Here is a 22,747-nt window from a genome sequence, read left to right as displayed (position 1 = left end):
AGTTCACGGCAGCATCGCTTACAGTAGTCAAAAGATGGAAATGACCCAATCAATAGGTGCCCGATAAACAAAACGGGCCCGTACGATGGAATAGTACTCGGCCATGAAAAGGAATGCAGTTCTGACACGTGCACACGGAGGACCCTGACATTACGCTAAGTGAAAGAAGACAGACACAAAAGGACAAACATTGCATGCTTCCGTTTATACGCGGCACCTAGAATCGGCAAATCCGTAGAGACAGAAAGTCGGGAAGAGGTCAGCCGGGGCTGGAGGGTGAGGGGGATGTGGACATATTGCCTAAGTGGTACAGAGTTTCTGTCTGGGGTAACAAAGAAGTCTTAGAAATAGTGGTGATGATTGCACAACATCGTAAATGTAATTAGTGCCACTAAATTAAATGGTAAATCTCATGTATATTTTATTACACACACACACAAGAATCTGTTTCTTGTGGTGGCAGATAAAGGCAGGGTCGCCTTGTGGTGGCTGTGAAGGAGCACACGGCCAGGGAAGAGGGATCCTGCCCCTCCAGGGCCCCAGGAGGCCGGGCAAGAGCCGAGGCTACACCTGGAAGGGATGGGATGGTGACGGGGTCAGGTGGTGAGCAGGACAGCGGTCTAGTCCAAAGAGGCAGAGAGGGAAAAGTGAGTGTTCCGGGGCATCGGCATGTGGACGAGGGGCTGGCCAGGAGAAGGCAGGACTGAACCGTCTGGATCTGGAGGACCAGGGGAAACCAGACACCACCACCGTTGAGCTGGTCTCAAAGCACACGATGGCTTCAGTGTCCTGGGTGGCTGCAGGGCAGGGGAGGGTTCTGTCCCTCACCCAGTGCTGCCCAGTGACCAGGCCACCTCATACATCTAAGTTCCTGCACCTCCCTGGACCTCCCAGGTGCCCCCTGCACCCACCAAGGCCTGAGCTAGAGCCCTGGAGAGGCCTGAGTCCCCACCTTGGCCGCCTGAGCTGAGGGGAGACCAGGTGGCCTGGGATACGGGGAAGTGATGGCCCACAAGGAGAGATGTGAGTCCCAGGGAGCGTGTGGCTGCACAGCCTGACACTCACCGTGAAGGCCCCATCCAGGATGTGTGGTCAGTCCGTGCAGGGAACCGGCCTCCTGGCTGGATTTACCCCTCACGGGGCGCTCAGAGGCCCTTTTTCTGTGGTCTAGAAAAGCAAGTCCTTTCCTCTTATGGGCTTTGGTTTCCTCTTTTATAAGACAAGGAGGTAGATTAGGGGTCTCCAAGGTCCCTTCCGGCTCTGGCTTCCTAGGACTTTTAGGAGAGGGTCATGGCTTGTGGGGAGTAGGGGTGAGGAGGCTTGAGTGGGAATGGGAGGGGGGAAAAGCAAACTGACAATGAAGGTGACGGGCGGCCCCTTGGTGAGGGGAGTGTGCGAGCCTCTCCCGTTGGCGCGACCCGTGACTGAGTTAATCCGTACTCACCATGTGGAGCCTGGCACCGAGTAAGCTCTTGATCATTTTTAGCAAAACGATTATTATCGTGATTATCCGCAGCCCTGATTCATAAACACTCTGCTTATTCTAGCGCCGGTACCCACACAGACCTTCAAGTTGCTGCGTCATGGAATCAAGAATTGCTGAGTCACTGAATCTGAACGTTGCTGGACTGTCACAAGTGAGTCTCCCGGAGTCACAGCATGGACGCGCTGCTGAGTCGGCACCAAGTGCTGCAGCTGAGCCAAGCCTCCACCCACGCTGCCCTTGCTGCTTTCAGTGCCCTTCTAGATCTTTCCAAACGCCAAATCCCATGTCAAAGTCACATGATTTCATTTGACTCTCTGAACAACTCTGTGAAAAGCTATTGTTATATCATACCAGTGAAGAAACTGAGGCTCAGACGTCACACAGCCAGGTGTTTGACCTTAAGGCCCATGCCACCACCTCTGCGTGGCCGTCCAGCTTCCAGGCAGAGCTGAGCCAGCCTTTCTCTCAGTGCTGCCCCGTTCTTTATTTTACCTTCATTTATGGCGCATACCACAGTGCAGTGTACTAATAATTTCTCTGGGCACCTGTCTGTTTTCCCAGCTTCCTAGACTGGGAGCCCCACACAGGCAGACAAGGACAAGGACAAGGACCTTCCTCATGTCCCCAACAAGTACACCGTGGGTGCCAAATGGGGACTTTGAATGGGGTCATCCATAGGAGGCTCTTGACTGCTGGTTGGGCGCGTGATGAGCACACGTACAAACCCCAGGAGGGACTCTGCGTCCTGGAGGTCGACTTTCCATCTCCCTTTGGGGACCCAGCCCACTCTACATTGGAGATGGCTTATGCCCCCACCCTCGCAGTGGCCCTGCTGGAATCACGTGCTGGCCGACCTGCCTCTTCCTGTCCCTCGCGTGGTCCACAGTGAGGGTTTCTGCTCGGGGTCCTGAACCCCCTGGAGAACAGGTGAGAACTCAAGCTCTCTCCCTGGGAAACATTCTAAGCCTTGCCACGTCGGATTTTTTCACACACGTAAAGTTTTGCATATAATATCAATGGATTTTAAATTTCATCAATGAGGTCCCTGAATTGGACCCCAAATTAGAGTAAGGCCCAGGCAGCTTGGGAAGCAGAGGTAGGGCACTGGGGTCTCTGTGTGGAGACAGGGGTCTCAGTGAAACCTGGAGGATAGCCCAGACCACCCCTCTGCAGACGTTCTTGGGCGACCCTGACACCCTCCCCCCTTCCTTGGCCCACCTTCTCTGGCTGAGAACACCTGCACTCTCCCCTGCACTGCTGCTCTGCCGCAGAGCTTGGTCTGGCGTGAGTTGTTTTGCATTTGCTTCATTAGAAACCCTTTTAAAATGCATTTGCAGGTCTACATTCAGTACAATGTGTCTCTAAATAAAAATTTTCAGGCAAATCACTTTAAGAAGGTTGCCTGTTTTTATTTCTTCCCACCCAGCCTTGTCAGTGCAAATCACGGAAGAACATCACAAACCATAAAGCAAATTTGGGGCATCCGAGTGCCCTGACCCGCCTAATTATCTCCGCTGCCTCTAGCTGGTTGGGACCCCTGGCTAGCACCTGTGCTGTTGGACCAGAAGATAGACGGTGACATGTCAGTAACCCGCCCCGCCCCCAGACCCAGGCTGACCTGGACCGCAGTGACAAAAGTAGCCCTTCATCGGGTTATTGTTTCAGTTTTATGGATGAGGAAAAAGAGGTTCAGGGGATAAAGGTCTCCTGTACGGTCATCTGGCAAGTCCGTGCAAGGTCTGACCGTCTGACTAGGTGAGGAAGGCCGCAAAAACCACTGCAGGTTTGTCATTTTCTGCTGGTGAGACATTCCGAGAGAAAAGACAACACTTGGCTGTTGTATATAGGTCCTAGCATTGTCATGGCGTTTTCCAGATGCTGAAGTTCGATCAGCTCAAAAAGGCCCAGACAGTGCCAGGAACAATTGTGCTGGCACAGAGAGCTAACAGTTGGGCTCTAGACTGAGTGTCCAAGTGCCTGGCTGCTGACTCTATGTGGTGACATTTGACGCCAGTCCAACGAGATGGTCAGGTCGTCACTCTGTGGTCCTTCCCGGGTACCTGTTAATAAATGTGTGTGCCTTTTGTCCAGTTAATCTGCCTTTTGGGAGCTGATTTTTCAGAGAAACTTCAGAGGGTGAAGGAGAAGTTTTTCCCTCGGCCCCAACATCCTCAATAGGAAAAGAACTCCTCATTCCAGATCCTTCTATGTAGCAGGCCTTCCAAACCCAAACCCTCACTAAAGCAGTTCTGTTGCTCTAGGCCAGGCTTCCGGCAGGGATTGGACACTGCCCGGTGTCAAGACTTGTGTCGAGGTGGATGGCAACAGCAATGACAATCCATTCCCCGGCATGCATTTGTTGAGTGCCAACTATGTGTTCAGCTCCACAGGGAAAGCTGAGACTTAGCTGTCAGGCTCAAGAACTCACTGTCCATGGTGGGGGGAACAGAGAGCTAAACAAATAATGATCATTCAACACAACAGCCATGGTAGTAAATGTATGTACAGGGCATCAGGGTCACTTGGAAGAGGTTGGGCCTCCCTCTCTCCTGGAGCATTGAAGGCTTCCCAGAGGAGGTGACTAGGGACTGGGTCTTCAGGATACACGGGACACTGTCAGATAGAGAAGGTCTGAGATAGGGGAGAGCAGCCTGGGCAGAGGGAACAGCCGATGCAAAGGCACAGAGGCAAAAACATCTTTGCATGACTCTGGGGACTTGTGACAGGACTGCAAGGACAGTATTCCAATTCTCCCCCAGAGCTTCCCAAGCTCCTGTGACATCTGTCACCCTACCTAGGGAGAGGCAGCAGTGTCTGGTCCTGCACAACCCGGTGGTGACCTGTGAGTGACGGCCCTGTCATTAGCAGGGCAGAGGCGCACTGACCCTGGATAAGGAGGTTTTGGATGTGACAGACCAGCTGTCAGCCGCCAGCCCCATTCACTCCCAGCCAGACTGTCACCTCTGCTGCCCCTGTCTCATCTCGGGAAGGAGGATCTCCCTCCCCCTGAGTCCCCCAGCTCTCCCTGGAGGCTGAGGGTGATGGCAACCCCACCTCCTGTGGGGGCTGGGCTGGCTCAGTCCTCAGTGCCTGGGTTTCCCCAGACTCTGGCTCCACCATGGTGGAGTGAAAACACCGGCAGGGGACAAACTGCGGCTCTGCCTGGCTGTGGGCCCTCAGGGAGTCCATTGTTATGTCTCCCAAGCCCACCCCGTCCCCAGTGCCTGGCACATGGCAGGCACTTCATACATTTAGTGAGTGAATACTGTGCCGAGAAGAGGAGATCAAGAGACAGAAAGACAGGGAGGCAGAGAAGAGAGAGAGATTTTTAAAAGGGAGAGAAAGTTGCAATGTTAGGGCCCCTAGGGCACCAGGCACACAGACGTGAACCTGAGACCTAGACCCTACACACAGATGGCCACAGAGATGACAACGGTGCCAGATAACACCTATGGAGCCCTTGTTAAGTCCAGGCACTGTTGCCACCTCCTTCCAAGCATTAACTTGACGACCCTTCACAACCCCATTTTGCAGTGCAGGAAACTGAGGCCAAGTGGGGATAAGTAATTTGCTGAAGGTCAGGTCACACAGCTAATGCATGAATCCGGCCTCAGCACCTGCACTTCTAACCGTAGTGTGATAAATCTCGTAGTTGTGGTAGGGATCGGTCTTCATGGGACATGGAGATAGTGCCCTTGGGGGACAGCATCTCTGACCCAGCCCCCTTGTGACATGCTCAGTGCAGCTCTGGCCCTCTGGCCTCGGCGCTGCCCCCTGGAGACTGGAGCCTGCGCTCGCTGAGTGCTGCAGATCACTGGCTGGGAAGTTGCCGACGGGGAGGGTGGTGGTCTCCTGGAAGCCTTGGCCTCTACTGCCAGTGGTGGGGCAAAGGAGCTGGGCTCCCAGAGCCTCAGACCACCTCTTTTTGCTGTAGAAACAGCTGGCCAGATGGTTGGCTCACTTTGTGTGATGCCCAGATCCCTGCCAGCATGGCTGTCCCAGGGGGGTCGGTGGAGTAAGGTGGGGTCCCATAGAGGCTTTCTGGGTCACCAAGAAACCTTCCTCTCTGGAACCCACCGTCTCTTCTCTGGCATGCCTCCCCCTCTCTAGCTATCCTTGTCTCCTCCCAGGTCTGATACCTCCTACCCCATTACATCTGCTACTCACTTAATAGTAATCACCACCATTTGACTATTGCCACGTGCCAGGCACTACACCAAGCCTACTGCAGGCCTGGTCTCATTTAATCCTCACTACTGCGTCCTATAAGGCAGGTATCATTTTCTTCTTTTTCTAGGCAAGAGAAGGGGGGCTCAGGGAATTCTGTAACAAGCCCCTGTTCACACACATGCTAAACGGTGGAGCTCACGTTCCAACCTGGCTGTGCAGGCCTCGCTCTTTAGGCTGGGCTGTAAAGGTAGGCCTTTGTCTCCTGAGCACAGCCCAGGGATCTTGGGGCCTTCTCTCTTTTGGCATTGGCTGCCCAGCTTCATCTTGATGGGAAACTAACTCAGAACAAGTGTGTTTCCAAGGGCGGAACTGGCAGCCTTCATCCGTGGATGGGAGCCCACGGGAGTCATCTTCATCTGAAGGCTAGGATGCGCCACTGGGATTAAGGGGGCTACAGACACACTGCTGCAGGGGTTCCCCGGGGGCCAAGTGGAGCTTGAATGGCTTAGTGTGGGGAGGCACAGATGGGCATGGCCAGGCAGGAGAGGCTGGGCAAGGGGGGAGGTGGGACCCACTGCTCTATCCACGGGAGAGGGCAGGAAGGAGAAATAGAGGGTCGCTAGTTTAGCAGGTAACTGGCCCTATGAGAAACCAAATGTTACAACGGGGGACCTTTCCTGAGGGACACATGCCCAGGCTGTGCAAGTAAAGGACATCCAGGCTGGACCCACCTGTACTGCCAAACACGCTCAGGTCTAGTCAAAGCCGCCCTGATGCCTAGTTGGCTGCATTCTCCGGCCTACAGCGCCATCTGCAGGGCAGCCTGCGTCAGCTGGGACTGGGAGGTTCCTGGGCCTGTCCTGAGAGCTGGTGAGTATCAGCTTTAAGGTAAACGTTCTGGGCAAAACCGGCACCTATAGACTCCTTGAAACCTCAGGGCAGTCATATAGGCACCACCCCTTCCCAACAATCTCCTGAAACGATTTGGGCAGATGTTATCATACCCATTTCACAGATGGAGAGACTGGGCCTGAGATAGCTAGAATCATCTAACCAGCTGGCAGTGGAGCCAGGCAGATTCCAGCTGAGGCTCTTTGACAAAAGACTCTGGGCCCCACAGCCCTCTCTCCTGATGCAGAAGAAAGAGAAGCAGCGTGGGGGGCGGAAGATGAGAGCCAGAGATGTTTGGCTTGTTTCTGTTGCGCTGCCTCCGACTGCCAAGCACTACCTGCCCCACCAGGAAGAGCCAACATCCCAGACACAACATCCGCCTGGGTCTGCCAGCAGATTAAGACACATGTAAAACTGAGCTACTTAAAGAGGATTGTCGGGGGGCGGGGGTGGATTTTTTAAACATCTCAATAAGTGGAAGCATAATTGGGGACATTATTTCTTCACTCCCTTCAGTGCCTGTCTCAGCAGCAAGCGCTTGTCAGCCAGAACTCAGAGGCCACGACTGCCTACCCTGATGAGAAGATGCTCAAGTTGTCTAAATTCGCCAATTTTCCTGAAATTTGAAAACTATAATTTCCTGAGCCGTGTTCTGTTAAGTGGCCATCCAAATTCTCGAGCCCTCGTTTAAGTGCCATCAATACAAAATGAAGCAATCGAATCAGGTTCACATTGGTGGTTCGATTGGCCACACGTGCAGTATTCACTTAGCAGTGGTTCGCTGTAAATTTATTCCTGGGACAAGCTTCTTTTACCACCCAACTTAAATCTCCCAGGAGTTGGTTCCAAGAATAGAAACTAACTGCTATAATATCCCCAGCTAATTGCAATATTATCCTGATTGAAGCCTAATTAGAAGGCAGATCTGCCTAGCTAGCCAACACTTCCTCTCCCTATGCACGGAGCCCAAGCGGCCGACTCGACTGTTCCAGATAACTTCGTTATTTGATTATATGCACTGCAGCTCTTTCTTGCTAATTGACCACTTTTACCTATTTATGCTCCCTCATCAGTCAACAAGCATTTATTAATTGCTTACTGCATGCTCATCCATAGAATGTTTGCTTCAAGTTACAAAGAGAAATCCATGTTCCTTTGGGGTGCAGGTCCCTTTTGAGGTCTTCAGTAAGGTGAAAGAGTAATATATATTGAGGAGTCTTTGTGTACAAAATACATGCCTGGAAATTTACACACCTGGGGACATTTGCACATGCCTTATGGAAAATTTCTAGGGCCAGTTAAAAGGAGAAAGAAACATAAACTATATTATTCTGGGACTATTCCCTACGCCACCCAGCCAGAGGAGCAAAAGGAGAGTACTTTGATTTCATTCATTAACTCACCAAATAGTTGTTGAACCCCTACCCTGTGCTTGGCCCTGGGAGAGAATTTTGCAAAAACACAGTCCCTTATCTCAAAGAGTTGACAGCACAATGGGGAGGCTAGATCTATTTTTTTTTTTTTTTTAATGCAAATCATGGAACAGAACAGAGGCAAGATCCAGGAGTAATGAGGAAATTTGGCTCTTGGGAAATTGTCAGAAAGACTCATTCTGCTAAAAGTAGAGCATCTGGTGAAGTCTGCTTGTTGCCAGCCTCAGTCCTTAGCAGGTGGAGGAAGTAGAGGGGAGAGCCACTCCTCTGGGCTCAATTCTGACCCTCATTGGTGAAAAGAGAAATGATAGGTACACACTGTTCACAGCTCCTCCACCTGGACGACTTCTCTCCACTTCCAGACCCAGTGTCTTAATCTGCTGGCAGACCCAGGCAGATGCTGTGTCTGGGATGTTGGCTCTTCCTGGTGGGACAGGTAGGACTTGGGAGTCGGAGGCAGCGCAACAGAACCAAGCCAAACATCTCTGGCTCTCATCTTCCGCCCCCCCCCCCCCCCCCCACGCTGCTTCTCTTTCTTCTGCATCAGGAGAGAGGGCTGTGGGGCCCAGAGTCTTTTGTCAAAGAGCCTCAGCTGGAATCTGCCTGGCTCCACTGCCAGCTGGTTAGATGATTCTAGCTATCTCAGGCCCAGTCTCTCCATCTGTGAAATGGGTATGATAACATCTGCCCAAATCGTTTCAGGAGATTGTTGGGAAGGGGTGGTTCCTACATGACTGCCCTGAGGTTTCAAGGAGTCTATAGGTGCCGGTTTTGCCCAGAATGTTTACCTTAAAGCTGATACTCACCAGCTCTCAGGACAGGCCCAGGAACCTCCCAGTCCCAGCTGACGCAGGCTGCCCTGCAGATGGCGCTGTAGGCCAGAGAATGCAGCTCAGTGTCCCCAGACTTTAGCCTTTGGGCTTTTTCCCTCTGCACCCCTGGGACCCAATGCTCAGCCCACCTCTCCACCATTTGCATCCTTCCAAAGTTGAATTTTCACTTCTCTCTTCCCTTACATGGCCATCAGCTACCCTGAGTCAAGGCCTTGCATTTTCCTTCCAGCCCCAGGGAAGCCACCCCTGCCGCAGTCTTGGAAGGCTGGACTCGTCTGGTACCCAGTTTGTCCTGACCTCAGATGGAGCACCCACTCATCTAGGAGGAAGCAAAGAGAAGCAGCTTTTAAAGAAATGCAAGTGGCTGCACTGAGAGCTCCCGGCTAAGCTCAGATTTTAAGAGGACATGAATGAGAAAAACTAAAGGACAAATTACAAGAATAGGTGGTTTCAGAATGTCTACTAATGAGATGAGTATGTGTAAGGCATTTAGCACAGTGTCTGAAACACAGTAAGTATGCAATAAATGTTAGGTGGTATTAATACTATTATTATTGAATCCCAGAATGACAAGGACTTATAATAAAATGCAAAGGTAACAAAAGCTGCCTTTAAAAGCTAAAATTTTTTTCAGAGCCAGAATAACAGGGAAGAGATAAACCCATTGTTCAAGACAGATGATGTAATGTTAATAAAAGACTGAAAAATGTAAAGTCTCCTTTCTCCTAACAGTCTTCTATTTTATTAAAGAAAATAATCTCCAACCTGGAAAGGGTAATAAATGTGATTATCGGGTAATTGGGACCCAAGATAGATCCTGCAGCACTCAAGGAGAGCCCTTCTGCTTTATGTGAGCTTAATTCTCTTGATTCCAACTAAATATATCCAACAACTTTCCTGTGTGATTGTAAAGCCCCTCCTGGTAAATATGGAGAAATCAGGAAGCTGGGAGGGCTGGGGGGAAATTGGAGATGGGCAAATTGTGCCCAGGTTTGAGAGAGATATGGGAAGGGGAGGATTCCAGAGATTAAAGGTTGGTATGTCTGATGTTGATCTGCAGTCAGATAGGTTGTGAGCCCTCATGAAAGATGGCAGGTGTTACTAGCAGCCAGTGTGGCTCACTAAGAGTAATTAGTCAAATTAGCCTCATTTCCATTGTTGATAGATTGGTACATGGAGGCATTGCTATGCATATTGTATGCTTAATTTTAGCAAAGCACCTGACGGAGTCTTTCAGGATTCCTGATGGGCGAGATGAAGAAACAGGGGCTAGATTTAAAGTATGATTAACCAAACTGTAGATGGCTGAACATCCACATCTAAGAATGGGACAGTGTCCACCACAGAGCACTTTATAGGTGCTCGGGAAATATCTGTTACATGAATGACTCAAGCTGGAGGGAGGTTTCTGATGGCATGCCCCCGTCTCATTCAATATTTCTTTTTTTTTTTTTTTTTGAGACAGAGTCTCGCTGTGTTCCCTGGGCTAGAGTGCCGTGGCGTCAGCCTAGCTCACAGCAACCTCAAACTCCCGGGCTCAAGCAATCCTTCTGCCTCAGCCTCCCGAGTAGCTGGGACTACAGGCATGCGCCACCATGCCCGGCTAATTTTTTTCTATATATATAATTTTAGCTGTCCAGATCATTTCTTTCTATTTTTTGTAGAGATGGGGTCTCGCTCTTGCTTCAGGCTGGTCTCGAACTCCTGAGCTCAAACGATCCGCCCACCTCAGCCTCCCAGAGTGCTAGGATTACAGGCGTGAGCCACCACGCCCGGCCTCATTCAATATTTCTTATCACCAATTCAGATGATGACTTATGAGTCATGGTTTCAAATTTACAGGAAGCAAAACTTGGAGGGAGACCTGATACATTCAGTGACAAAATCCAAGATTTAAAAGGAAGCCAACTGGTTAGGATAATGGGCCAAAGCCTAGATGAAATCAAAGGAGACAAATGCGAGTCATTCTTTAGGCTCCTAAAAGCAGCTGCACAAATGTAGAAGAGAGGCCTGGCCTCACTGCGCTTCACGCAAAAGAGATCTGCAGGTTTGAAATATCACAAGTCCAGCGTGCTTCATTAGTGTGCGGTGGCTGCCAAAACACAGCTGCAACCTCAGGCAACGCGGGAGGACGGAGGGAGAGAAGAGCCGTCCCTTGCACTGCCCCAGCAATAATGGCTTGTATTTATTGAGTGCTTACTATATGCTGCTACTGTGCTGTGTTTACATAAATGATCTCATTGAACTTCTGGTGTAGTTTTGATCAAAAGGGGTATCTATTGTACTTGAAGGGGAAAAGCTCTGTTTTGTATGTAAGATTAAGACAGTGGAAATAGAATGTGTAGTCGGTGAATTGAGGGCAACATCAGTAGTGACCAAAAATGCTGGTGGAAGAGGCTGCAGGGTGATTACATTCCAGGGGCCCCCAGGAGGAGGCGAGAAGAAAATCAACTTAGATTTTGGATGAATGGAGCCAGGGACCTGGCTAAGACTATAGGCCCCACCCTAGGTTGTCCCAGTTTGGGAGCCCCTTCCTCCAGTGAAAAGACTGTAATAACAAAAGCCTAGAAAAAAGAGTAATTAAGGAATGGAGTAATATGTAGTCTAGTTGGCTCCGCCTTGGGGTTAGTTTTGGGGATGGGTTTGTGCAGTGGACAAAGAGTGAGATCAAGAGATTCTTGTTTTTTTTCCCTTATTTTCAAAACATTTTATTTCATACAAATTTCGTATGGTACCAAAGTATAACATGCTTGAGCCTGTCTCCCAAATCGAATGTTCTTTCAGTTCTTCAGGCCAACCTTCCTTCAGAGCCAAATAAATAAGAAACATGTCATATTATATAGAGCATATATAGAAAAGTTTCTAAGAACAAAAATATCTGGGCATTTTATATTTAGTAGACTTTAGCAATCCAGTTTATGTGACAAACCAAGTTCATTGTTAGGAGGTGCCCATTACACACACAAAAGAACTCCATAAACAGCAGATATTTTAACCTGTGAGAAAAAAAATCTGATTTAATTTTCTTCTTGTATTTTTTGAAGAAGATACTTCATCTATAAATTCAAGTTTGGTTGGCCCTTTTTAGTCTTTTTATTCAATATTTTGAACACTTCCATTTTCTTCTTTTTGTAGCACCTTTGAGCTTCTTCCCTCTCTTGTTTTCTCCTCTCAAATTCTTGTTTCTTAGCAGCATGCTTGGCTTGTACCTGTTCATATTCTTCTTGTGCTTTTTGATTTGATGTGTTCTTTTTCTTTTTCTTTGGACTATTTAAGGACTTTACTGTCTTGCTACACTGTTGTTCTGGCTGAGGCAGGTCAAAGCTATGCTGATCTTTGGACAAAGCCTGGTCAATGCTATGCTGTTCTTCTGACAAAGGCTGGTCAACCTGCTCTTCTGGCAAAGCCTGGTCACCTTTTCTTAGTTGCTTCCTGAGTTTTTCCTCTTCAGCTAAATAGAGATGTTTCAGATGATCTGGGTATCGATCTTTGAACTGGGATTCCTGTGATGTTTGAGCCTTCTTTTTCCTCCATTGCAATTTCTTGTAATTTTGCTGAATCTTTGGTGTCCTTTGAAACGCAAAGCCTTGTCCCTCAAGAACGCTCCCCACGAAGGCTTGCAAATAGGCCACCATATGTTGTTTCCCATTCTTATTCCTGAATGCGACCGAAGACCCCCTTCGCCAAGTGTCCCCAAACCCCCCTTCTGATGCCACGGTGCCAGCCTCACCGGCACCATTTCCGCAGACCTGAGATCAAGAGATTCTTGAAAAAAATGCCATGAAAAACAAATAGGTGGGGAGACTATGCTAGATGAAAAGAGAGTCAAGAAAACATAACCAAATATAATGGATGCAACTTGATTGGATCCTGGCTTGGAAAAATAAAAACCACTGCAACAGACAGAGGAGACAACTGAGGAAATTTGAGTATGGACTAGAAATGAGAAGACATTGGGAAATTATTGCAGGTTTTCTTAGGTATGAAAATAATCCTGTGTTTCTGTTGGAGAATGTCCTCACGCTTAGGAGATCCATGCCGAAGTTCTTAGGGGTGAAAGGTCAAGAAGTCTGCATGTTATTTTCAAATGAATCAGCAAAAGAAGTATATGTAAATGGAGATCTACGGAGCAAACATGAGCAACTGTTGCATCTAGGTGAGGATTTTCTAACTACTATTTTCAACAACTTTGTTTGAAAATTTTCAAATAAAAATGTTGGGGAAAGAAAGAGAATGAAGGAACTAAGTTGGCAGGCAAATAACTTCCTGGTATCCGAGTCAGGCACATCAGCAAGTGTTTGTGCCCCCCAGTTGCCTCACCCCTTCTACCAAAGACCCGGGAGAAAAGCTCGGTAGACAGAAATGACAGAGACCTTTCTCCTGATGGTTTTTGTGTATCAATTTGGCTTACTAGCAGTTGTGACAGCTTGCTGTTTGGATTGCTCTCCCTTGCCTAGAAAGTGAGGGTCAGCACAATCCTCATGATAACTCAGATGAAGACATTAAGGCTCAGAGAGGGAGATATTTTTAAGCACGGTCACACAGCTGGCCTGTGGTGGAACAAGGACTTGAACCCAGAGTATTAATTCTAGGATCCAAATTGTTAACTCCAGCGCTGGGCTGGCATCTGTGGAATCTCAGGCCCACCACGAAGCCTCACATTTTAATAAGGTTGCTGACAGATCAAAGCAACCTTCTTTGGGAGAGTCTGAGAATCTTGTCCTATGAAAAATATTGGGGATTTATTTCTGTCTAGATAAAAATGACTTGGGAGAATGCAATCACTATCCCCAAGCTCTCAAACAAACATTATATGGCAAAATGAAGAGGTTTATTTTGCACAGCAGGGTAAGAACAAGTGATAGAGTTCAATAGTCTAAGGATAAGAAAGAGTTATCCCAAATTGGAATGGGCTGCTTTGAGGTACTGAGCTTCCTGGCACTGAAAGTATTCAAGCAGAGGCTGGACAGCCATTGGTCAGGCTTTCTAGCCTGAGACGCTACTCTCCTCTTCTCAAAGTGCCTATCTAATTTACCTACCACACAATGCACTCATTGTAAGTGAACAATTTGATGGTTCACAGTAAATTTACAGTTATGCAACTATTACCACAATCCAGTTGTAGAATAGTTATGATTACAGTTTTTGCTTCCCAGAGAATATTATCAGCATCAAGGGTAGATCCAAGTCTCACTTAGCCGTGGTCTCCACTGGCCTAATAGCAGGTCTCTGCGCTCTGGCCCTCCCACCAATCCCCATCCTCTGTCCATTCCTTCTTGGGTGTCTGTTCACACCACCCTGCCACACGCTGTTCCATGTTCCTGGGCTACGGGCCCTCCCAGATGTCACCACTGGGCACCTTTACTTCCTTCCCTCCCCCTCTGCCATGCTCTGGAGGCCAGTGTCTTGGTCTTTGGCAGATTCCAAGACAGCAGGTGTAGTCAGAAGGCTGTGGGCCCTGGTGCCCCAGACCTGTATTTGAATCATAGCCATGTGGCCTTCAACAAGTCACTTTTTCTTCTTGAAGGTTAGTGTCCCCCCTTTTGTAATGCAGATATAACATACGGGCCTTGCTGGGTGTGAAGTTCAGAGATGATATAGGTGTCCAGTATAATATCTACCATGCTCAATACATGGTAGCCACGATTGCTGCTGCCACCTTCTTTATTACTGACACTCAAATGTCCTCTGCTCTGGGTGCCTATTTCGCCTTTCTCTTCCAGGAATATCCCTGTTCTCTGGGTCTCTCCTGGTGTCTGGCCCTTACTACAGGTGAGGAGATGGCTTCCCCTACACTTGGGAACCGGGTGGTGGACTCCAGCCAGGGTTGCCTGCAGGTCAGCTGGGATGGAGCAGCAGCTCCACCTAGTGGCAATGTGTAGAAGAAAGGTGACTATCGGCCAAATATATTAATAGTAGCTGGTCTAATAGTTGAACACCTTGGAATTCCCTAGTCCAATAGTCCATCCAAAGCTATGTGTGGCCACAGAGTCCTACTAGAGAGGACTTCCCATGCTATGCATTAGAGTAAAAGAGGATGGGAAGAATGAAAAACAAAATAGGAGAAAAGTTCTCCGCGTGATGCTCAGGGGCCACGGGGTGGTGAAAAAAACAAAGTTTAAAAAGCATCCCCACCAAATCTATAGAGACAGAAAGTAGATCGGTGGTCAGAAGTCGCCTAGGGCTGGGGGGGTATGAGGGAAAGGAGGAGTGACTGCTAAAGAGCACAGGGTGTCTTTTCAGGGTGATGAAAATGTTCTAAATTGATTGTGGTGATGGTTGTACAAATCTGTGAGAATACCAAAAACCACTGAATCATAAATCTCCCTCTCTAAATGGGAGCAATATAGTATGTGAATTACATCTCAATAAAGCTACTCCTGAAAAGATGGAAAAATATTGAAAATTTCAAAAGGAAAAATGATGCTTCTCCACAGCATATTGCCGGATTTCATGGTGGACAACTTCTACCCAATACCTGTGGCTGAAGGACCCAGGTCACTGTAAAGGTGTCAGGCTGCATTTTGGAAACCTACCTCGAAACTTAGACAAACATACTCTTCCTGTCCTAATACCACATGTAAATATTCTCAGCCCTGTTCTGACATTATTTAACATAGATCAAATTACATGATCCGCAATATATAGAATTGACTCACAGAACCCCCACCATCCACAATAGCCCATATTCTTGATATTCACAAAGAGCTGTACCCGAGGTAAGCCTGGGAACTTCCATTTCCAGGTGAGGAAATCAAGGTCAGAGTTGAATCCAGCGAGTGCACGGGTGGAGTTCCAATTCAGTCTTGGCTTTTGAATCCAGATTCAGAGCACTTTCCATTGTGACAGGGTGACCACACACCCCTCTTTATGTCTGCTGTCACTGCAAGTATCAGTAGCACCCATCCCCTTTTCAAGGTGATAAAGTCCAAGGTTGCCTAACTCTGGGATGGTCTTTTCCCTGGGGCTCTGCCTCACCTGTTACTCTGTAGCTTCAGGACGGATGCTGTAGGCAGGCCTACAGCAGCTCAGCACTTCCCAAAGTGCCCACCAGTTCCCCAGGCTCCTTACCTGTCCAGAAAAAGCAAACCCACAGAAACAGAAAGATTATTGGCTGCCAGAAGCTTAGGGCAAAGAATGAGGAGTGGCTGCTAATGGATATAGGGTTTCTTTTGAGGGTGACAAAAATTGTCTGAAATTAGTGGTGATGGTTACACGCTCTGAATATACTAAAAACCACAGAACTGTACCAAAAAGGGGAGAAAAAAAGTAGAGTGGGACCCAGGAATGTGCTTTTTAAAAAGTATCCCAGCTGGTCTTATTAGCACTTAGCATGGTTAGAAAGGACAGAGCTTTCAGTGGGATTAGGTGAATAGAGCAGGAAAAGAGATTAAATAAGCCTCCCACCCCATCCCACTTTTACAAAAAATGCTGATCAGTTTGTGGCCAGCACTGCTGTTCACACCTGGACATCAAGATATCCCCAGGGAAACACGAGAGCAAGGCATTCAAAGCTATGAGACATGTACTCCTCACAACCCTATGTACCAGGTATTAAAAAATTATTAATTTTGGAGATGTTATAATGGCATGGAGATTATGTTTCTTCTTTAAAAAGGTGTTATTGGAAATGAACACTAAAGGATGAATGAGTAAAAGGCATCATGTCCGGGAAGGGCAAAATGGTGATTACTTTTGAGGCTGGGTGATGGGTACATGGGGGTTCATTATGTTATCCTTTCCCTCTACATGTTTGTTTTAAATTTTCCACTAAAAAAAAAAGCTAAAAAAAAAAATAAATGCACTATTTTGAGGAAAGATATTCTAAAATCTATAGCCTGAGAAGATAACTGCAAAAAGATTTAAGTGCCAAAAGTAACAGCTAAAACATGATATAAAATAGAAAGGGACAGTTGCTTGGGTGTTTGGTCTGGAAAGACTGACAAATATAAATCTTTACTATGAAACACATGCAACGAAAACACCATCAGCAGTGGAACATTCAAAACTAATAGACTCCAAGTAAATTTTAAAATAAGTAATTTGTAGATGCCATACGGTTAATGCTCTACCTGAGAATTGGGGTGTAAAAACTGTAGTGGGCCCTCTGTGTCCACGGAGTCAACCAACCTTGAATCAAAAATTAAAAAATTAATAGCATACAACAATAAAAATAATACAGATTAAAAAACAATACAGTATAAAAACTATTTGCTGAGTGTTTACATTGTATTATTATAAGTAATCTAAAGATGATTTAAAATATACAGGAGGATGTATGTAGGTTATATGCAAATACTATATCATTTTATATAAGAGACTAGAGCAACCGTGGATTTTGGTATCCAAGGAGGTCCTAGAACCAATCCCCACTGATACCTAGGGATGACTGTATGCGACCAGTCCCAGATATCTTAATAGGCAACATTCAGTAAGGTATCATTTATCTAAAATATAACCAACGAAAAAATTCAAATAGATTGATTGGGGAGCACATTAAAATCCCTACTTTTAAGAAACCAATGGTAAGGAAATAAGGTAATGATCTGGGATATTCGTGTCTATTCATGCACTGATACAAACAACAGTAGGACAGCAGGAAGGGACAGTGACCACACAGATGCCAGGATTTGGGATTTGGGATTTGATCTATCCCTGTTTATCTATTTCTCTCCAGAGGCATAATTTTTAGACATTCTCAACAGGTTTAAAAGAGGTAACTGACTTCAAATTCTTCCCAAACTGGTACTTTATCTAAGGCACATTTACTTCTCAATAAGCTGAAAGGTGAAACTATCAGGATAACCATTTTCTAACCATTCTGGATTAAGGGGAGTTTCCTATACAGAGCATTAAAGTCCAAGTACTTTTTCTAGGAACATAGGGACCACATCTCAAAAAGAAACCTTCTTAGTAAGTGTTGGGAGGCCATCAGAAGAGAGGTAATGAAGGACAGTCCAAATAAATAAAAAGCAGGATACCACAGGGTATCACTGCAAGCATCCATCTTTATTTTTATTTTTATTTTTTTCAGACAGGGTCTTACCCTGTCGCCTGGACTTGAGTGTAGTGGGATGATCATAGCTCACTGTAACCTCAAGCTCCTGAGCTCAAATGATCCTTCTGTCTCAGCCTCCAGAGTAGTTGGGACTACAGGCACACACTACCACACCTGGCTAATTTTTCTATTGTTAGTAGAGGCAAGGTCTCACTCTTGCTCAGGCTGGTCTTAAAACTCCTGAGCTCAAGTGATCCTCCCCCCTTCGACCTCACAGAGTGCTAGGATTACAGAGTTGAGCCACCACGTCTGGCCCCGTCTTTAGATACATTTAACAAAAATGGTTCCAAGGGTACAGACTGGATAATCTTTACCATTTGTGTCCTGGAAATAATGTCTCCGCAAAGGTCTGATTTTGAAGTGGCTAGCAACATCCCAGACTGTGAGGCTGATATTTTTATATTCTGTCATCTCCACATTGAAACCTAAATGAAAGATGAAGAAAACTTTTAATTATGACTTGCTGGTTGAACAATTCAAAATAATTTCAACTAACATTTGGATAGTACTTTCAATTTACAAAGCAGCTTGCTAGTTGAAGATCCATAGTTTACAAACAGAATGTGCTACCTTACTCTTCCATTCATGACAGGTGTCTCAACCTTCTCTACTCTCTAATCTGAGAACTCAGCCACATTTAACTGGTCCTGCAACAATGGAATCCCCATGACTCTGGCCTGCCCCACCCATTCTCCTCTTTCCATATCCCTCCCTAAGCAATCTCACTCATTCCTAGGGCTTCATTACCATCTCTGTACTGACAACTCTCAGATTTATATCTTCCAACTCAGACCTCTCTTCTGAGCTTCAGGCTCATAATCTAACAACTTTTGTTAGATGTCTCCAAGCTCCAAAATAAGGTAATCTGTGAAAAACTGAATTTAAGATCTCCACGCCTCAACCTGCTCCTCTAGTAGTTATCTCCTCATTGACTCATTCTACAAGCTGAAAACATGGGAGGCATCCCAGATAGATCCCACTCTCTCATCTGCAAAGCCCCACTACCAAATCTTATCAAATCTTCTCTACTTAGCTGGACATCATCTCAAGTAGTTGGCTTGAGCCAGAGTGAAGAAAAGAAATCACAGCCTATCTTTTAACACCAGGAGCACACTTGGTGTGCAGAGATGAGATGCTTCCACTAAGGAAGGCCAGCTGGAACGCAGACTGACGAGGAGGCACCAGCAGAGTCCCAGCTCCCACCTCGGGCTTCTGCTGGGACGCTGAGAGGAATGGAGGGCATAACTGCCCACACCCTTTTAATCATTATTATCTTTTTCTTTTTTGCCAAGCAGATAGAGTTAAATTTGCTTAACCTAAATGCGTTCACAAGCCTCTCCTGTGAACCTGAGAATATGCTAGAGATGCTGGGAGCAATGAGGAAAGGATATGTAACCTGGTTTGGGGCCTCAAAAAGTTTATGCTCTTGGGGCGGATAAGATTTTCAAAAAGAAATATTCAATAACATAAGACACTAAATTGTAAGCTGGAATTGCCACAGGTCATTAACATACCTGTCATAGGGACGGTAGCTACAATCTTTCCCAGCTTCAATTTATACAAGATGGTGGTTTTTCCAACTCCATCCAAACCCAACATAAGAATTCTCATCTCTTTTTCCCAAACAGACTTTTAAATAGCTTTTCAAAAACATTTCCCATTGTAATTGAATTCTATAACATGAAAAGAAAAGCAAGTCAAATAATGGCTCTTTGCAGAGATATAGAAGCAACATACATAAAATACAAGTCTCAATTAGAGATGACTCCTAGTAAAACAGTTTCAAGTAGTTTGGCCAATGAGTAGTGCATCTTGTTTTCAAAGGGAAATGTAACTGAGCCTTGTGATGCCTTGACAGAAAATTCTATTTTCCACTGCAGCATCAAGTGGGATATGCAGAAGCACAGCCTCAATACTGCCACTATGGTTGCAGGCTTCAGTCATCTTAGATTCGGAAGCAATGCCACAACAAATACATCTATACCTCATGCTAAACTCTCCTGAAATGAGAACTTAATGAAGCAGAGAAGCCGTTTATTTCATGCGATATGAAGCAAAGTCCTTAAGGTAGGTTAAATAACAGTATTTCTTAGAAATTTAGTACTCACGGCCGGGTGTGGTGGCTCACGCCTGTAATCCTAGCACTCTGGGAGGCCAAGGCGAGAGGATCATTCGAGGGCAGGAGTTCAAGACCAGCCTGAGCAAGAGCAAGACCCCGTCTCTACTAAAAAAAATATAGATAGCAATTAGCTGAACAACTAAAAATATATAGAAAAAATTAGCCGGGCATGATGGCGCATGCCTATACTCCCAGCTGCTCGGGAGGCTGAGGCAGGAGGATTGCTTGAGCCCAGGAGTTTGAGGTTGCTGTGAGCTAGGCTGCTGCTACAGCACTCTAGCCCGGGCAACAGAGTGAGACTCTGTCTCAAAAAAAAAAAAAAAAAAAAAATACTTGCCTTTGGCTAGGAGACAACCCAGAAAAGAACCTAAGAAATTTCAGAGGTTAGGAAAGTTAGCATTGGGAAACATGACTGCTAAGAGATACCACAGCATCCAGTGTTCTATTGGAGTAACTATCACCTTACTCCCAACCAGTTTTTAGAACCTCAGGTAGAGTGCAGTGGCATGATCATAGCTCACTGCAACCTCAAACTCCTGGGATCAAGCGATCCTCCTGCCTCAGCCTCCCGAGTACTACAGGCACCACCATCATACCTGGCTAATTTTTCTATTTTTAGTAGAGATGGGATCTCACTCTTGCTCAGGCTGGTCTCAAACTCTGAGCTCAAGGGATATTCCCGCCTTGGCCTCCCAGAGTGCTAGGATTACAGGCATGAGCCACCACGCCTGGCCTAGTTTTTAGAACTTTTTATTGAAGTATAATTTACATACAGAGAATAAACATGCGTGATAACCATGAAGTCCAATGAATTTTCATGAACCAAACACAGCTGTTGAACATCAAGAAAAGATGACTATCAGACCAGACTCTCTTAGGCCCCCTCCCAGTTATTACTCCACCAAAGGTAATCACTACATTGACATCTAACTGCATAAATGTTCAATATTTTATTTTTTGGTGGACAGCATGGTAGATTACATAAAGGAAGGCAACAGTAAAGTCAGACTAGCTTTACAGAAATTTACAGTCTTTTTTCCTTTTAACAGATCAGCCCACTTGAAGTGTGAGCTTGACATTCTAATTAAATTCTTAACAGGAGTAATGTGTCTACACCTCCTAAGCAAGCTCTTGGAAGTCTATAAAGATCTTCCAAAAGAAAAAGACATACATCCTAGTTCCAGAGACTGTGATTTATTTTCCTTTTAAATTGCTAACCAAAGAAAGCTTTACTCCTGGGCAAGGCAGGGGGAAGATGCAACAAGAATAGCCAATTTCTTATTCATCCAGACCCTAGTGACCTCAGAAAGGTGTGGGGTGAAGGGAAACTTTCCCTTCCCCCTACCCCACAGTTCGCTGAAAAACTGACTCACAATTAAGGCAGATTAATAAGAGGAAGAGGTTTATTCACCCTGCACACATGGGAAGAATCACAGAGTGATTACCCAGTATCCCTCTGGGATACAGAGATTTTTTATACCCTCCTTTTAGAGGTGAGAGGAAGATAAGGAATGTACGTAATTCTGCTTATGGGCAATAAATGGTTGCTAGGGAGGATAAATGGATGGGGTAAACAGACTGACTTGTAAATGATTCTCTTTGCAAATTAAATTAACCTTGAGAGACAGGTATTCTCCTTAAAATGATTTGGGCCAGGTCTGGTTGCATCCTTATTTTCTTTCCTGCGATATACTGAGATAACAGGGAGGGGAAGAGAGGTCCATTGTTCTTTCGTGGGATCCCTCTGGTTATGCAGCTAGAGAGAAAGCCCTCTCCAAGGGCCTGTTGATCTCTAAGGGCCTTTAATTCAAAATACTCTTTATACCAAAGGAGTCATATTTGGGGGAGAAATTTCCTGAGCTCCTTCAAAGGTAACCAAATTTCAGAGGCCCCCACCCCAGAAATTCAAGTTTCCCCACAGTAGCTTAACATCATGGATTATGTTCAAGTACACACCACTCCATTCTACCACCAGAGAAAGCGAGCACAGAATTTACCCTGCACACAAATGTGGAATGGGTGACCAAAGAATGACGAATGCTTTAATCATTCACAGAAGGTCCATTATAGGTCTACAGAAGTCCAGTGCGTTGCAGCACTCAAAATCTTGCAGGGCAACAAAACTAGAGATTCCTTTTCTTCCGAAAAAGGACAAATCTTACAGAGGATGCAAGGAGCCAAGGAGCATGCTGGGGAGGGAAGATACTTCCCGCCTAGATGCCCCTTGAGGCAGGTAGTGCCCGATTCCCCCTGCCAACCGCCCACAGCACACCATCTTGTTCTCCCTCTCGCTTCTCTTTCCTCTTCCTCGCACTTATGCGCCCCAGGCGCCCGCAGCCCCACACTCCCCCGCGCCGCTAGAGACCGTATGGAGTAAGACGCCGCCGACCACACGGCCTCTTTGGCACTCTCACCCTCCCGGCCACAAGCACCAGATGTCCATCAGGGAGCTACAACAGCTAGACCTCAAGGGCGGTGGCCAAGGTCAGCGTGCGCGGTCCGCCAGACCGCTACCTCTCAACCTGGGGGTTCCCCGCTGCCCCGGCCCAAGAAAGGGCGGAGCAGGAAAAGCGCAGCCCAGCCTCTTTCCACAGGCTATTGCCGCACTCCGTTTTCCCGCCCGCTCCCAGGCGGAAATCCAGGCAGGCCCTGAGAACTACCGTCCCTTCCTGTCAGCCCGCGACTCAACTGTCACGGCTCTGAGCGCCATTACCTACACAGCTACCGACTCTGCCGCCTTTAGGATTTCCGCTCCCC

At 46.8% G+C, this 22,747-nt stretch overlaps 1 protein-coding gene and 1 pseudogene across 1 annotated transcript; both read right to left on the bottom strand.

Annotated features, from left to right (window-relative positions):
- Positions 1–11,869: 11,869 nt before the first annotated feature.
- LOC138391680 (thyroid transcription factor 1-associated protein 26-like) lies at positions 11,870–12,899 on the bottom strand. The gene has a single exon (XM_069481583.1). The coding sequence runs from the start codon at positions 12,446–12,448 to the stop codon at positions 11,870–11,872; it is 579 nt and encodes a 192-aa protein (XP_069337684.1). The 5' UTR covers positions 12,449–12,899.
- A 769-nt stretch (positions 12,900–13,668) lies between these two features.
- LOC138392397 (putative uncharacterized protein encoded by CRHR1-IT1) lies at positions 13,669–14,710 on the bottom strand (annotated as a pseudogene).
- Positions 14,711–22,747: the final 8,037 nt, after the last annotated feature.

The sequence above is a fragment of the Eulemur rufifrons genome, chromosome 9, assembly GCF_041146395.1.
Source record: "Eulemur rufifrons isolate Redbay chromosome 9, OSU_ERuf_1, whole genome shotgun sequence".
NCBI classification, from domain to species: domain Eukaryota; kingdom Metazoa; phylum Chordata; class Mammalia; order Primates; family Lemuridae; genus Eulemur; species Eulemur rufifrons.
Note: the sequence above shows the minus strand (reverse complement) of the source record. Positions and strands in the feature narration are given on the sequence as shown.

Excerpts from the sequence above, each read along its gene's own strand:
- LOC138391680 (XM_069481583.1), bottom strand. The coding sequence starts at position 12,448 with ATGGTGGCCTATTTGCAAGCCTTCGTGGGGAGCGTTCTTGAGGGACAA.